Source organism: Pseudogymnoascus verrucosus, assembly GCF_001662655.1.
Source record: "Pseudogymnoascus verrucosus strain UAMH 10579 unplaced genomic scaffold scaffold_36, whole genome shotgun sequence".
NCBI lineage: Eukaryota > Fungi > Ascomycota > Leotiomycetes > Thelebolales > Thelebolaceae > Pseudogymnoascus > Pseudogymnoascus verrucosus.
In genome coordinates this window covers 138,754-153,905 of record NW_017263687.1, presented here as the reverse complement: position 1 = coordinate 153,905, position 15,152 = coordinate 138,754, and the positions used below count along the sequence as shown (strand labels likewise).

General features: G+C 48.3%; 8 protein-coding genes across 8 annotated transcripts; 5 read left to right on the top strand and 3 right to left on the bottom strand.

Annotated features, from left to right (window-relative positions):
• Positions 1-114: 114 nt before the first annotated feature.
• Positions 115-2,004, top strand: UTP6 (U3 snoRNP protein). The gene is made up of 2 exons (XM_018275653.2): positions 115-647; positions 761-2,004. Exons 1-2 carry the CDS (start codon positions 558-560, stop codon positions 1,871-1,873), a joined length of 1,203 nt encoding a protein of 400 aa, XP_018128413.1. The 5' UTR covers positions 115-557; the 3' UTR covers positions 1,874-2,004.
• Positions 2,005-2,900: 896 nt separating this feature from the next.
• VE01_06199 (uncharacterized protein) lies at positions 2,901-3,230 on the bottom strand (the record flags this gene model as incomplete). The annotated part of the gene is made up of 2 exons (XM_018275652.1): positions 2,901-3,150; positions 3,202-3,230. The coding sequence occupies 2 exons, from the start codon at positions 3,228-3,230 to the stop codon at positions 2,901-2,903; spliced, it is 279 nt and encodes a 92-aa protein (XP_018128410.1).
• Positions 3,231-3,428: 198 nt separating this feature from the next.
• Positions 3,429-4,096, top strand: VE01_06198 (uncharacterized protein). The gene is made up of 2 exons (XM_018275651.2): positions 3,429-3,671; positions 3,731-4,096. Exons 1-2 carry the CDS (start codon positions 3,662-3,664, stop codon positions 3,970-3,972), a joined length of 252 nt encoding a protein of 83 aa, XP_018128411.1. The 5' UTR covers positions 3,429-3,661; the 3' UTR covers positions 3,973-4,096.
• A 118-nt stretch (positions 4,097-4,214) lies between these two features.
• Positions 4,215-4,627, bottom strand: VE01_06197 (uncharacterized protein; the record flags this gene model as incomplete). The annotated part of the gene is made up of 2 exons (XM_018275650.1): positions 4,215-4,531; positions 4,591-4,627. The coding sequence occupies 2 exons, from the start codon at positions 4,625-4,627 to the stop codon at positions 4,215-4,217; spliced, it is 354 nt and encodes a 117-aa protein (XP_018128408.1).
• Positions 4,628-5,310: 683 nt separating this feature from the next.
• VE01_06196 (uncharacterized protein) lies at positions 5,311-7,139 on the top strand (the record flags this gene model as incomplete). The annotated part of the gene is made up of 2 exons (XM_018275649.2): positions 5,311-5,451; positions 5,503-7,139. The coding sequence occupies 2 exons, from the start codon at positions 5,311-5,313 to the stop codon at positions 7,051-7,053; spliced, it is 1,692 nt and encodes a 563-aa protein (XP_018128409.1). The 3' UTR covers positions 7,054-7,139.
• A 2,938-nt stretch (positions 7,140-10,077) lies between these two features.
• Positions 10,078-10,428, top strand: VE01_06195 (uncharacterized protein; the record flags this gene model as incomplete). Its single annotated transcript, XM_018275648.1, has 1 exon — positions 10,078-10,428. The coding sequence occupies one exon, from the start codon at positions 10,078-10,080 to the stop codon at positions 10,426-10,428; it is 351 nt and encodes a 116-aa protein (XP_018128406.1).
• Positions 10,429-11,131: 703 nt separating this feature from the next.
• On the top strand, positions 11,132-13,694 carry VE01_06194 (uncharacterized protein). Its single transcript, XM_018275647.2, has 2 exons — positions 11,132-12,641; positions 12,690-13,694. Exons 1-2 carry the CDS (start codon positions 12,436-12,438, stop codon positions 13,624-13,626), a joined length of 1,143 nt encoding a protein of 380 aa, XP_018128407.1. The 5' UTR covers positions 11,132-12,435; the 3' UTR covers positions 13,627-13,694.
• A 164-nt stretch (positions 13,695-13,858) lies between these two features.
• VE01_06193 (uncharacterized protein) lies at positions 13,859-15,117 on the bottom strand. Its single transcript, XM_018275646.2, has 3 exons — positions 14,611-15,117; positions 14,297-14,557; positions 13,859-14,239 (listed from the first exon to the last, which is right to left on the bottom strand). Exons 1-3 carry the CDS (start codon positions 14,904-14,906, stop codon positions 14,149-14,151), a joined length of 648 nt encoding a protein of 215 aa, XP_018128405.2. The 5' UTR covers positions 14,907-15,117; the 3' UTR covers positions 13,859-14,148.
• Between the last annotated feature and the right edge of the window lie 35 nt (positions 15,118-15,152).

The window sequence follows — 15,152 nt, the reverse complement described above, 5'->3', positions numbered from 1 at the left end:
AGTGCTCCGGTGGCGTCGGCGGTCATGACTGGGGGGCTTAGCTGCTGTCTCTACTAGGGAACTATCTAACTATACTACTAGCAGCAGTTACTGGGGTGTCCATTGTCCAGTGCCGTTGATTTGATTGTCGTATCGGAGGAGTTTTAGAGGAGTTTAGAGGGCTAAAGGGCTAGAGGGGCGTGTTTGGCTGCCTCTTACACCACTCTAAAGTGCCTAAAAGTGCCTAAAAGTGCTAAAGTGGCCCCAGCACCCGCAAGCAACCACGCCAGTCCCCCCATGTCCTCTCACGCCCTAATCCACTTTAATCCCGCTATTTGATCGCTGGGTAGCCGATGTTCCGTTCGCCGTACGTGTCTTAGTGGCTGTGGCAGAACTTAAACATTTTATGCCTCACCGCCCGCCGATGTGACATTTTCGAAGGCATTTTGTCGAATATACGCTAAAAAGTTTAGTTGACTGCTGGATAAGATAGATACTGCTACACTTTCTGGACAGGACAGGAAAGAGCAACTCAACAACCACCACCTCAAGACCACCACTTTCCCTCACGTTCGACAATGGCGGGCGCAAGTGATAAGGTGCGCTTCTATATGGAACAGGCGGTTCCACAACTGCGCGAATTCGAAGAGAAGAAGATCTTCACCAAGGTGCGTACACCCAGGACACAACCAGCACAGCACATTTTACACCCAACACCCCCACTTCCTACAACCTCCCTCTCTCCTTCCACCAAACCCAACTAACCTCCTCCCCCCTCCAGGACGAAATCCGCTCCCTCGTCAAAAAGCGCTCCGACTTCGAACATCTCCTCCTCGCCCGCGGCTGCCCCCCCCCCACCTTCGCCCGCTACGCCGCCTGGGAATCCAACCTCGAGCGTCTCCGCGCCTCGCGCTGCCAACGCCTCCGCATCAAGTCCTCCTCCTCACACACCGGTCAAGCGCGCGTCCTCGCCATCTTCGGGCGCGGCACGCGCAAGCACCCCGGCGACCTGGGGCTATGGATGACATACCTCGAGTACGCGCGAACTGCTGGCGCGACGAGCAAATTCAAGGTCATCCTCACGGCGGCGCTGAGGTTGCATTGTACGGTGCCCGGGTTGTGGGTGTATGCGGCGAGATGTGCGTTGGAGGAAAGCGATATGGGGGAGGCGAGGAGCTTTTTGCAGAGGGGTGCGAGGTTTTGTAATCAGGGGCCTGAGATGTGGGTTCAGTACGCGAAGTTGGAGATGATTTTCCTTGCCAAGATCGCGGCGAGGAGGAGAGTTCTGGGATTAGATGCGCCGGCTGTGAAGGCGGTGGAGGAGAAGGAGGTGGAGGAGGAGACGCAGGGGTTCGAGGGGGATGAGATTAAATTCCCGGAATTCAAGGCGCAGAGTCTGGGACAGAGCGCGATGGAGGGCGTCAAGGTGGACGGAGAGGCGAAGCAGGACCCGATGAATACCCCCGCGCTGCAGGGCGCGATCCCGCTCGCTATCTTTGATGATGCGGCCAAGCAGGCGTTCTTTAGCGCGGAGGCGGCGCAGCATTTCTTTGATATGTTCACGGTCTTCACGCAAGTTTCGTGTCTGCCGAAGGTGCTGCAGCATGTGTTGGATGTGATGATGGAGCGGTTCCCTACTGAGGCCGCGACGTGGGATTGCTATGTTCGTATGCCGCTTGTGGGCGTAAGCCCGTTGACAGCGGACTTTCCGGGGGCTCTCGGAGTGGCGCTGGCGAGGTTAGGGGAGGGGAAGGAGAAGGTGAGGGTTAAGGGGGCGTTGGCGAAGAAGACGGCGGCGTGGGTGGAGAAGGTTTTGGCTGTTGAGGGGTTGGATGAAGGGATTAAGACGGTGTTGGAGGTTACGTTGAGGAAGCTGGAGTGGAGTGGTCTTTGAGGTGAAAAATAGAGATGGAGATGATGTAAATGCTGTATATTTCTAGCATGTGGAGTTACGGCGTTTAAGGGGGTAAATGGGAGGGTTAGATCATTGGAATGGATTACAACGATTAAGAATTTATATATGGGATCTGTGTATTTTCTCAAGCCTAGGCTTCACTATAAATCTGCCTTTGTATGACTACACGTCTTGGAAGCTATAAGACTACGGTGAACCTCATACAAACGAGGACCAGCACAAAACTGGCTCCAGAAACAGAAAACCCGCGGCCAAACTTAGCGAGAACAGAATATAGAATTAACAACCGTTAGAGCCCCCGCCATCGAGGAAGAAGTAGATAAAGAAGCTCAAGGTCGCCGAGGCAAAAGGCGAGCAAATTGGACAAAACGCAAGGGTAAGGCTGTCAACCTTGCGCAGAACAAAGATATGATAAGAAGCGCCACGGCCAAATCTCAAGCTCATATCTTGATTGTCCAAGCTAAGGCAGGGGCGGGGGCAGAACCAGGGAGAGGACCGCAGGCAGGGATGGGAGCAGGACAGCTGGCAGGTCTATGACAAAGGTAAAAAGCGTGACAGAGCCCGGCGGTGCGGAAATGACCATGTGCAAAACCGTCCACCGATGATGAGTGGAGCCCTAAAAAGCTCTAAGTACTGAGTGCGAGCAGCATTGCTACAGTAACTTACAGTCACTTGATGTTTTTTTCTGTGATTTTTACTTTATCTCCTTCAATTTTATTTAGATCTACTCGTTGACTTGCTTTTTCTCGTGTTTACTTGTGAATTTCTCCTTGCTTGCAAGCATAACCTAGATCAGCAGGAACTGATAGTTATATGTATTTAGTTCTATTTGGCAATTTATATTTGTGATAAAGCGCTACTAGTAACATATCATAACAGACCTGGGTTCTAATATGGTTTATATCAAGGTTGCATTTATTATATCCTCTTTAAATCAACTATTGTGTCTACTGTAACAAAGAAATAGGGAAGGTAGGCTATATGTTTATTTGCTCTTTGTGAGATGCTAGTATCGAAGCCGATTCTTCGCTGATGTTATAATTCGTTTGAACAAACTCATAGCATACTCCTCTTTAAAGTAGCAAGCTCGAAACCAATCAGCTCCCGCATCGCTCTTTACACACTTCATGGCGAACTTCAAGTAGTCGTTATTCTCAAATGATACAGTCCAGCTGCGATTATCATTTTCTGCAATTTTCGAATAGAGTGTCTTATCAAACATAGTCTCTACATCTTTCTTACTCAACTTCTGCTCTCTATCGAATGTTAGCTATAGTTATTACTAATAGAGAAAAAAGAAAACTTACTTAGAAGTAACAGTAACCTTAGCTACCATGATACAGTAGAAGTCGAATTGGGTGTCGCGGGATTTTTAGTTAACTTTATTTGCGAGACTACGGGGTAGGCCTATGGCTTGTTGTGGCTTGCAGATACTACGTACCGAGGGAGGTATAATTGGCGGCTCACCTCATAACTGGCCTCTAGACCTCCCAACCGTTTCCAGAGCCCGTTCTCTCGCACGAGAAAGTAGTGAAGCGAGTACTCGCCCACTAACCTTGATCTCGACAAGTAAACACTTCACGTGTGTAGCAGAGACTGGCATGACGTAAGGGATATTCTCCTTCCCCGCCTTTTTACCGTTCTATAAGACGTGAGCCGCTCCGTTCTATTGTCTGTCAGGAGTCAGTTCAACAGTCAAAGTATTAAGTCATATTTTGCCCTAGTTGTCTAGACACGGACATTACTTTAAAGGGTTACAAACTCATTATGGCAGAAAGTTGGTCTCTATCACGGTTCGGGACCCATTAGTATATGGTGTTAACTTGTTGTCACTAGCACCGCACACAACACGCAAAGAGGGGATTATCCACAAGCTTTTCCATCATAAACACCCTCAGGAGAACAGGCAGCAGGGAAACGAGAGTCATCCAGCCGATGCCAAGGAGCTACAGAAGAATGAGAATGAGATCGGCAAGCTAGAAGGTGACATCAATAAGGACAAACAGGAGTTCAAAGACTACCTCAAGGAGGATAAGAAAATGGAAAAAGAAGGTGATGAGTATGGAGGTTTGATGTAGATAATTATATGCCGGGTATTTTGGAGAGTAACTCTACTATTGCCGAACCTTACGGGGATGAGAACATCATATGTGGAACAGCAACTTCATGTGCCAACTTAGGCGAGAATGCTTATTATCTGAGAATTTTGCGAATCACACTGTGCCTCCCGAGTTCGATGCTATTGTCTCTGTCTTGGTGAATGAACTGTATTTAGTTTGTGCAGCAAATAAGACTAAATTAGTCCAATTAACCCCACTCACTACCTTATTGACCTATGGGTTCGTGAACTAACAAGCCGAGACGTAGTAATAATGTGATCGTATATAACTGGTAAGACAACTCCATTCAAGAACTTGGCGCTGGTGAGGGTTGAAATATCCTTGGTGACCTCGAATTCGCCCCAGGCCCCAACGGCGCGGGCGTGAACAACACGCTCTGGAATCCTCTCACGGGAAAAATGAGCGAGGGTCTCGATGAGCTGAGTGTCTTGTAAGAGGGCGAGAGATTTAGTGGAGGAGGCAGGCGTGCTTCTAGAGCGAAAAGTCTGCGCAGTGCTCGACGATGCAATAGGGCATCCTGGGTATGTTAGATATGCCTCCTTGGCTTGAGCCCATCCAACTTCTACGACTCCTAACCTTCAGCGAGCGTGTAAATTGGTATTTTGTCTGACATTTTGCTTTACGTGTGATATTTTTTTGATGATTTCTTAGTAACCAAAATAAATTTATAGGAGCTGGAGGGCTTCGGAGTAGATATTCGGACCGGCCTGAGAATATGTCGCTTTATGTTCGAGTCGTTAGACATTTCCATTCGTACGAATTCTATCGCGCGTAGAGCCAAGCTAGCCGATCAATCAGCAACGATGTCAGTGATAGTAGGGGATATGAATTATGTCATATGGCGTGTTTAGCATCGTTATTCGTTTGATATTTGGCGGCACTTTGCGTTCTCGCCCGAGACGTTGTTAGGTAGGACTAACTTATCGTCTCTGACGTAGATAAGTTAAGTTGCAAAGTTATACTTTCTAAAACTCGGTCGGCTAATGAGCTATGCCATTATTTCGGTAGCTACGATTACATTAATACTATGCAATCGTAAATACCTACGCGGGAAGAGCATAGTGCTATACTCTCGATGTGAAAGTATTATCTAACTCTCTCAAAGAGAGCGTGAGATTTGATGTCGTCAAGTAGGTCCGCGTCAGTTAATTCTATCGTCACCTATACGTATTATGTGCCGAGCTTCCAAAATAGTAAAAGTATGGACGTATAAGAGAACATACATCCGCCGCCAGCCTTCGCACCACCATTGCTCATCGTATATTGCCGAAAGTTGGAATTATAGGATTGATCACGATGGCAGCTACCAACGGAGCTCATTTTGACTTTATTGTCGTTGGCGGCGGCACTGCAGGTAACACTGTGGCCGGCCGTCTTGCTGAGAACCCTAATGTCACCGTCCTAGTCGTTGAGGCTGGTGTCGGGAATCCAGAAGAGGTTGATTTGATTACCATTCCTTCTAACGCAATGGATCTCCGCAATAGCTAGCATGACTGGGCCTACAAGACCACGTTTGTCAAGCGTGACGATTATGAGCGCATTGATAAGCCTAACACCCGTGGCAAAGCACTGGGTGGCAGTTCCTCCCTGAACTACTTCACCTGGGTCCCAGGCTGCAAGCCAACCTTTGATTTATGGGAGGAGTACGGTGGAAAGGAATGGACGTGGGACCCCCTCGTTCCATACCTCCGCAAGAGCGCCTCCTATCATGATGACGCTAAACTTTACAATCCCGAATTGAAGAAGATTGGTGGCGGTGGTCCTATCCACATTTCCCACGCCGAGCTCATCGACGATATGGCACCATTTCGAGAAGCTGTCACGAAGGCCTGGAAGTCTACAGGCGAGCCCCAGACTTCAAACATCTACGATGGCGAGATTAACGGCCTCACCCACTGTGCCGACACCATCTACAAGGGAGTCCGCTCTGGCAGCTACCTTTTCTTGAAGAACAAGCCCAATATAACTGTTCTAGCCGAGCATCATTCTAAGCGCCTCATCATTGATGAAGCCGACCGCACCTGCAAAGGCGTGACCATTATTTCCAGCTCCGGAAAGGAGCTCGACTTCTACGCCTCCCGCGAAGTCATCCTCTCCCAGGGTGTCTTTGAGAGCCCTAAGCTGCTCATGCTCAGTGGTATTGGCCCTAAGCGTGAGTTGGCTCGTCACGGCATTGACGCTATTGTCGACTCTGAACACATTGGCCAGCACTTGCTTGACCATCCTGGTGTCCCATTTGTCTTGCGGGTCAAGGATGGCTTTGGCATGGACGACATCCTCTTGCGTAAGGGTCCTAAGAATGACAAGGTTGTTTCCCAGTACAAGAAAGATCACTCTGGTCCTGTTGGCTCCGGTCTCCTAGAGCTTGTGGGCTTTCCCCGTATCGACAAGTATCTTAACAAGGACGCCGCCTACAAGAAGGCCAAGGCCGCTAATGGCGGAGTTGATCCCTTCTCACCGCAGGGTCAGCCTCACTTCGAGCTCGACTTCGTCTGCATGTTCGGCAGCGCATTCCAGTGGCACTATCCCACTCCACCTAAGGGCGACCACGTCACTGTAGTCGTCGACCTTGTCCGCCCTATCTCCGACCCCGGAGAGGTGAAGCTCAACAGTGCCGACCCCTTCGAGCAGCCCAACATCAACCTGAACTTCTTCGCAAATGATCTTGACATCATCGCCATGCGTGAGGGCATCAGGTTCACTTACGATGTCCTCACCAAGGGAGATGGGTTCAAGGACCTCGTTGAAGACGAGTACCCCTGGCAAATGCCTCTACAGTCAGATGAGGAGATGCATAGAGCTGTGCTTGATCGCTGCCAGACTGCTTTCCATCCTTGCGGTACTGTCCGTCTCTCCAAAGACATCAAGCAAGGGGCTGTTGACCCTAAGCTTAAGGTTCACGGAATCAAGAACCTTCGTGTTGCGGATGCTTCGATCATCCCTGTCATCCCCGACTGTCGCATCCAGAACTCAGTCTACATGATCGGCGAGAAGGCTGCCGACTTGATCAAGGCTGAGCACCGAGATCTTTACAAATAAGTATCCTTTTGCGTAACTGCAATAGGAATTACTCCTCTATATGATATGTAGCTAGTTAGCAATTTGATACACAACTCAAATTCCTGTGTCTTTATTGTGCTTATATGAGCGCGAGTCTAATTTAGGTTTCACTGCAATCTGCATTTTATTTACTATCAAAAATCCAATTCCTTGTTATGATACATATACTGGAGCTTCCAGATCATCTTCTTCCTGAGAGCGACCCGGGAGCTTCCCAACTGCAAAATGGACTATCTGCAGTGGAATCCGAAGTTTTATCGGCTTATGAAACGCATTGATGCTAGGCCAATGTCCAAACGTTATCTGTACATCAAACGCATATCTTCTCGCTGCTAAGGCAGTGAAGAATGAAGGGAGATGAGAGAAGCTCCAAGGAAGCATGGCACTCACTGAAACCGTTGTTTCCCATTCGAACAGCCCAGCTGCATTAAGTTAGTCAGATGTAAGTTTTGAGCTATACACGCGGTCTTTGAAAAATTGTTGTGGGCAAAAGCAGGCTTACATGCTATCTCACGTCCTTTTCGCCACCTGTCGAGGCGCAACTTTTTCGTGTTTGGTGGATACCTTGTCTTCTTTAACATAACAAATGGAGACTGCTGCGCCTCTATTATTGACATGGCTGCAACTTGCTCGTATTTTGAAAAATATGTTACCGCTTGGAGATACATCCGAACCTCGCAGTCAGTCAGTTGGGTCTCTATGAAGGCTCTCTCACTACTTCCGTCCAACAATCCCTCAGTTTTGAGCTGGAGCAGAACGTCGGTACTCTCGCACCCACCTTCGCACTTAGGAAATATGAGAGGCCGAGGCTCCATAGACGATACAACTATTGTCACGCTTTTTCTTGACCTCCATGACTGTCTCAAGGATGTTGCTGCGACAAGTCGATATTCCTTCCCGAAATCTTCGGGGTCTAGTGGGGGCGGTATATCTTCGACCGGAATTAATACTATCTCTCGACTCGTGTTGCATTTTAATCGTCCGCCTGCGAAGACGCGAGCCACGATTCTGTACGAAACATCGCAGGTGCCAGCGAGTGAGCCGCCATTATAACTTTCTGTAGTGGCTGCAGATATGAAATCAGATTTGACAACGCACATCGAAGGTGGCAATCTTTGCGGGATGTCGTTTCCATATTCTAATGGCAATATTGTAGAGTCTGGAACATCGAAGAAAAACCCAGTTTGATATGTCACAATATGAGGATTTCCAAGATTGACCCGTTGGAATTCATTTGCCAATTTGACGCATGACATGAAAATAACCTTCGGTTCATTTAGTCAGTGACTTTGCCGTGGTTAATCAGCAGAAACGAAAGATACCCACAGGCTTCTTAGCTTCGCAGTGAACACGGCTTGCGAGCCTAACATGCACTTCTCCTAAACTATCATTAGTCTTTTCAGTGTCAATACAGGCAAAATCCACGCTCCATACCTTGAAGGGTAAGCTGCACATAATCGAAATCATGCTCTTGGCTCTCGCCATGAGAGACGATTAGAGTTCCTCTCAGTTGGCGTCCAGTAAAAATAGGAGGGGCAGGCAATGAGTGATCTAAGGATGTGGCAATATTACAGCGCCCAGGAGACTGAACCTCAAAAAAAATATCTGGTCGGATATTATTTTCGCTGCTGGGAAACATAATTTAGCTCAGTTCTAGTGCAAAGGATTGGAAAGGGGAACATGCAACGACGGTACGTTCGGGACTGTTATGTATAGAACTATTCTACACAGCTTGCCTCTGCTAACCTTGACATCTAGCCTCATTTCCCATATTCGATGTTCTAGGTGTTCATACCGAATCGAAGCTTGGTAACCTATATCTTCCTAACACACGCTACCACGGGATGCCCAAGTCGCGCGGTGCCTAGCGATAAGATCCACACCTCTCGTGCGAGACGATCCCGAGCTTGTTGAAATACCCGGCTTACATCTTAACGCAGCATAGACTTTCTCTAAGCAGATGAGTAAACTTTGTTACAATGACGTAATAAGTTCGTCATTGGACAACATTCCAGTCCTCTTTTGGGAGGCTCGAACTATCGAACAGTAAACTATCCTGATGATGACATATAACTGCCGCACACTTCGAGTAGGTGAGCGCTGTATTCCCGTTGAACTCGGCTCTGATAAATGGTACTTCAGCCTCTCTACTCTCCTCCAACACGATTTTCTGATAGCCTATTACTATTCATACCATGTCCGACTTTTCTACGCCTGTGATTGAGAACGGTCACAGCTCGCATGTATCAAGAAAACTTCCCAAGACTTCAAAACCTCGGAGTCTATCTGCGAAGAGTACTGCTTCATTACTTAAACATAATGCTGTTGCAACGAATAAAAGACAAAAGTGAGTATGGAAAGCATGCGGAAGGTGTAGGATGAAGAAGACGAAGGTATACACTAGATGTTATCAGTTTACTCCTACCGGTCACTGAAACTTTTAGAAGTGTGATGGAGAGTTTCCTTGTAAATACCTTGTAAACGGTGTAAAGATGATGGGCTGGTGTGCATAGCTGGGAGCAGGAAAAATAACGGCTTTAAGCAATTACCTCCTGGATGAGCACTACCTTAGTCTGTTTGAGCTATACATCTGTATTAATGCACATTCACTAGATATGCTGAAGTTCTAGAAAACACCCAATGCGCCCTAATTGCTTCTGTCCAAAAGCTTTATACTATGATCCGCGACAACGAATCATGGGAATTTGGGGAACCACAATTGAACGACAGAGGGCAACCTGTAATTCATGATATAGTTTCAAAGCTTGATTGCATTCCGCCTTCACGACATCTGCCATATGAATTCACAGAAAAAGCAGAATACTGTGCCGAATTGAGTTCTCCAGCGCTGGGGCGCACAGATCGAGCAAGAACAGTGAGAGCGATCACTCAATCCTCTCGAAGGACTGCACCCAGAAACGGCAGGTTGCAAATGCTGAAGAGCTATTATTTTGCGAGGAAGCATCTTATCGAAGTAGCCCGTTTTTGGACACAACCGGTTCGATGCCTTCTCCTATTTATACCGACTTCCAAATCGAATCGCCCATATTCCTCAAGGGTTCGCAATTTTCCGTAGGATCTGGTGGAGGCGGTTCTTTGGGGCCAGGCCATGCAATTGACCTCGCAGCGTATTACGTGAGACAACAACACCTGCAAAACATGCCACAATCATCGCCTGTGGCTGAGAAGGAGCTCTCGGTACATGGCGATGTTCTCGAAACTGTGCAAATGCAAGACAGGTCAAAGTTTGCGGACGGGGCGATTAGACTAAGAATGCTGAATCATGACATGTCCGATCAAATGGATGACATGATATTTGGAAGCAACTATGAAAGTCAAATGAATATGGCGTAGAATGAGTCTGGGTTTAGTGGTTTTTGTAAATTTATCGCTTCAAACATCCCTCTAACTTCCTGTACTTGATAAAGAGTTGATCAATCTATTAATCAATCAAGTATTTTGCACAAAGCGCTGACACAAGAGCGCTGACTCTGGTGGGTTTTGGACGAAGGTTGGGATGGGGGGAGTAAGGAAAGCCAGCTTTGCTAGTCTTTTGGGTGAGCCGCCAATTCTACCTCCCTCGGTACGTACCTCTCTCGGTACCTCCAGAGTACACGTATCTGCAAGCCACAACAAGCCACAGGCCTACCCCGCAGTCTCACAAATAAAGTTAACTAAAAATCCCGCGACACCCAATTCGCCTTCTACTGTAACAGATTGAAGCGATAGTATCTTTAACAAAGCAAAAGGAGAGTATAATAATTGAAAAGTCAGGATTTCGTGAGGAAGAAGGATTGTATGAAGGAGAGCTTAGGTGGAAGTCGATAGAATTGCGTTATGATAGCTACTTTTACCTCTATATCCGCCTGTGTTTTCCGTAAGCTAGATATAGCCCTGTTTTTAGTTTAATGAAACCCTTCAGGCTACAGGCTAAGAGGCAGGATAAATCTAGCTAGATCATTGAGTCATTTCGACCCTTCGACTAGCCTCGTGGCTATACGTATAATGACATTCCGTCCCGAGTCACTCCATTCAAACCGTTCACTGCAGCTGGCCTGCTATTATAATGAAATCCTGTCATCACAGCTACTGGTTTAGCCCCAGTGTACGAGACAGTGAGGTTTCGCTTACTACTTCCGATCGCCCTCAAAACTTGCTCTCCGACCTGCCTTTCGGCGACTCGCAACAACCGAGTCTTATTGTTCTCCTTGGAACGGATGAGAAGACATTAGCTTTGCAGGAGCTAGCCTCCACTAAATCCGAGCCACGACGGTTAGCAAAGCTAGGGTACGGCGAGACGCACCTTCATCTTGACTCTTCGACTGCTTTCAGTGACAGGCCGGTCCTGTTCGCGGGTGGCAACTTTACACCACATTAAACCAAGCAGAGCAATAGCGAGTGAAGGCTGCCATGATTTAAAGACAAGATACCTACCAAGACTAAGAAATGACCTCCCATTGATCTTTTTGAGGCAGCTGACCAGGTCTATGTAAGGCTTCTTTTGCCTTTCACTGACGTGTTCTGTATCAACACGGCGCCGTTCGATACGCTTAGCAAAGCACCGACTGGCTTAGACCTGCACTCTTTGCATGTCGTATCTGTGACATTGGGTTTGAAGGAGCTGCTGATTTACACATGGCTATTCAGCACACACCATGGGCAGTAGGGCTGTGATGACCATAAGATATGAGCGTATGGTGGGTGGTTATATACTGGTGGTCGAGAGAGCGGACTCCGACTTTACGTCTGCTAATGGCGAAATAGATGCCAATGTTTCCGGGTTCTTAATTCTCCGGCAGGGCATTCGGCAGAATCTCCTCCGAAATATCACTTTATATATTCATCCGCACCGCCACCACCGCATATATTCACCTGCACCGCCACCACCGCGCGACCGTGGGATACTTTCCTGGAGTATGCACCAATCACAGAATAACGTTGTGGAAAGAAGAATCGAAGCCAACCAAAAATGGCGGGGAATACCTGGGGAATGTGGGGGGACACGCCGTGATCGACCGGGACCAGACCTCGGAGGTCCAAAGGCACGGTTTGTTTGTTGGTTATAACGCGATATTGGAGGACTTATTCACCTCATGGATATCAAATTGGCCCCATAGCGGGATGATACTATGAGTTACCCCTCTCTATGTACGGTTTATCGTGGACGTAATGATGAAGTTGGTTAGTTATTTCTCTTAGCTCCCAGACCTCCATTGTTATTGCACAGGGATAATTATAAAGGTAATTAGCTAGGAAAAGAGTATATAAAGATCATCACATACCCATAAAATTGAAAGATCAGCACTCTCTGCCATCGTCTCATTCCCATCAACGGATTAGCTTTGAAGCAAGAATCTCATAATGCGCGGCATCGCCACATGTTTGGCGTGGGCCTTGTCCATCACTTCCACGTATGCTGCACCTCCAGCAGGAGCAGGTCCTAAGAAGTGTGCTGTTACGGAATTCTCCCAGCAGACAATCTTCGTTCCGCCTCGGGATTACAACACTCCAAAGACTCTCTATGGTCGTACCGCCCAACTCGAGGATGGAACTCTGCTCGCGACTTGGTAAAGCCCAATGCCTTCCTAGTAAAAACCTCAACTAACACGCTCCAGGGAAAACTACTCTCCCGAGCCACCAATTGTCCACTACCCCATCTACAAAAGCACCGACAAAGGCAAGACCTGGGCCCAATTTTCCACCGTCAAAGACACCGTAAACGGCTGGGGCCTCCGCTACCAGCCCTTCCTCTACGTCCTCCCCCGCGCCATCGGCACCTTCAAAAAAGGCACCATCCTCTGCGCCGGCAACTCCCTCCCCACCGACCTCAGCAAAACCAAGATCGACATCTACGCCTCCCGCGACTCCGGCAAGACCTGGACCTTCGTCTCCAGCGTCGCCTCCGGCGGCCGCGGCATCCCCAACAACGGCGAGACACCCGTCTGGGAACCCTTCCTCCTCGTCCACAAGAACGAGCTCATCGCCTACTACGCCGATCAGCGGGACCCGGAACATGGCCAAAAGCTGTCGCATCAGGTCACTTCGGACCTCGTGAACTGGGGCCCGCCGGTCGATGATGCCTCGTCTGCTACGTACGATAATCGCCCTGGGATGACGACCGTCGCGCGCCTGCGCAACGGCGATTACCTCATGCTGTATGAGTTTGGCGGCGGCTATAATCCCGCTAACAGCGGGTGGTTCCCCGTGTACTATAAGATTGCTGCGGACCCGAGGAAATTCGATGAGGCGGAGGAGATGGTGATTAACGCGGGTGGCGTCGTGCCGACGGGGTCGCCGTACGTTGTTTGGAGCCCGTCGGGGGGGAAGAATGGGACTATTGTTGTGAGTGCTGCGAGCCACTCTGAGGTCTTCGTCAATACCAAGGCGGGTGATAAGGATGCGTGGGTCATGCATAAGACGCCTCAGGAGAGTGCGTATACGAGGAGCTTGCTGGTCATGGATGACCCAGACTACTTGCTTATTCTGGGCGCTGGGCAGTTGGGCGGTGATAACAAGGTGACGGATACTGTTATGAGGCTGCCAAACCTGTAATTTAGGCATTCTTGGGGATGGGGATGGGGATGGCTAGTTGAAGTTTATTTAGAGACAGTGAATGAAGCATAATCTCTCATTTACTGGTACACATATCTTGAACGCCGCTACTTGCTAATACCAATCGACACTACCATTTCCTGATTCTAATGATACACATACTTCGAACTACATGGATGCTGCGGAGCACTTGGAATGATTACTATGGAAAGAGCAATCGGATTATTTTCATTCCGTACTATGATATGGGTATCTATATAATTATCATACTTGTATCTATTATTTACATTTGATTCTGCTTAAAATTCTCGTTCATCGACGGACTGCCTTGCGTTGATTCGCCGACTTTCTTACAGTGTAAATCTGCCCGCGACGGCAGACTCCAAGGCCCACTTCCAACTATGATATCCAAATTATCAGTTGGCCATTACTTCTTTCGAGCCTACCACAGCCTAGGCCCGGTGGACATGCATGTCTCTTTATCATTTGCGAGATGTGGCAGTTCGCGACGACTCTGCCGTCCTAATAATCTCCCCCTTTGCTGCTCCTGGATTGCTTCTTCATGCTGTGCTCCTTCTTGGATTGCAAACGGATGGCATTTCCAATTTTCTTTCTGCGAACGACTGTCAGCTATCAACTTGTTCGTTGCATTTTTGATTACTATACTTACTGTTTTGCTGCCTTTGCCTTCGCAGCCTCCGACGTCTCACCCGGAATGATTCGCTTGGCGATATCCGCAATATGTTCATAGAGCTTCTCATGGCAATTATCCTCATTATCGCGCTGCACGCGACCTTCCTGGGAGGCAATGGTGAGGCAATCAGAGTTCTTAGAGTAGTACCGCGACGCACGCAGCTCCTTGGTCACCATTGCCGGCACATATGGCGCTATTGACTTGATCTGCCACGCACTCGTGGCCTTTGAATTTGTCCTGGAAGGCGTTAGGGTTTCTCAATTAGAAGATGATTGCTTGAGGGGTATTACTTGTTCACATGCTGCCCGCCCTTGCCTGATGACCGGTCAAATCGTGTTTGTGCCAGGTCTCGTGGTAATGAGCCCGGCTTGAATGTTGAGGCCCATTCCCGAGCAGCCGCGTATTCCTCGTCTGAATAGGGTGATTCTGAGCCGGATCCGTTGCGTGATGGGGTTGCAAACTGGCGGATTGGCAAACTCAAGACGAGTTGTTGGGGTTGTTGTACCACGGGGCGTGGTATAGCAAATAGTCTAATGTGACGGGACATAATGGTTTTCTGCATTCGGCGGCTGCATAGGTGGGGCATTTAGGACTCGAAGTCCCGAGTCTTTCATCCTCTTTGATCTCTTTGTGGTGGTCGATGAGACGGCTTATCAAAGATGCAGGAGGGCAGGGGTTGATATTCTCAGGGTCCCACGAGAGTAACTCTTACCAGGATCTTTTTTCCGTTCTTAATGTAATAAAGATCTGATATGATGCAACCAGGAACCTGTCATCTGGAAGTTATATGACAATTGCTAGCGGTAGATGTGAGAGGTGACTGATATCGGTT

What these genes read in the sequence shown, in the direction of transcription:
- UTP6 (XM_018275653.2), top strand. Translation starts at nt 558, where the DNA reads ATGGCGGGCGCAAGTGATAAGGTGCGCTTCTATATGGAACAGGCGGTT. An exon ending in AGAAGAAGATCTTCACCAAG is followed by an intron (nt 648 to 760) that starts GTGCGTACACCC and finishes TCCCCCCTCCAG; the next exon opens with GACGAAATCCGCTCCCTCGT.
- VE01_06194 (XM_018275647.2), top strand. Translation starts at nt 12,436, where the DNA reads ATGCGCGGCATCGCCACATGTTTGGCGTGGGCCTTGTCCATCACTTCC. An exon ending in GGAACTCTGCTCGCGACTTG is followed by an intron (nt 12,642 to 12,689) that starts GTAAAGCCCAAT and finishes AACACGCTCCAG; the next exon opens with GGAAAACTACTCTCCCGAGC.
- VE01_06193 (XM_018275646.2), bottom strand. Translation starts at nt 14,906, where the DNA reads ATGCCCCACCTATGCAGCCGCCGAATGCAGAAAACCATTATGTCCCGT. An exon ending in GGCGGGCAGCATGTGAACAA is followed by an intron (nt 14,558 to 14,610) that starts GTAATACCCCTC and finishes AACGCCTTCCAG; the next exon opens with GACAAATTCAAAGGCCACGA. An exon ending in AAGGCAAAGGCAGCAAAACA is followed by an intron (nt 14,240 to 14,296) that starts GTAAGTATAGTA and finishes AGTCGTTCGCAG; the next exon opens with AAAGAAAATTGGAAATGCCA.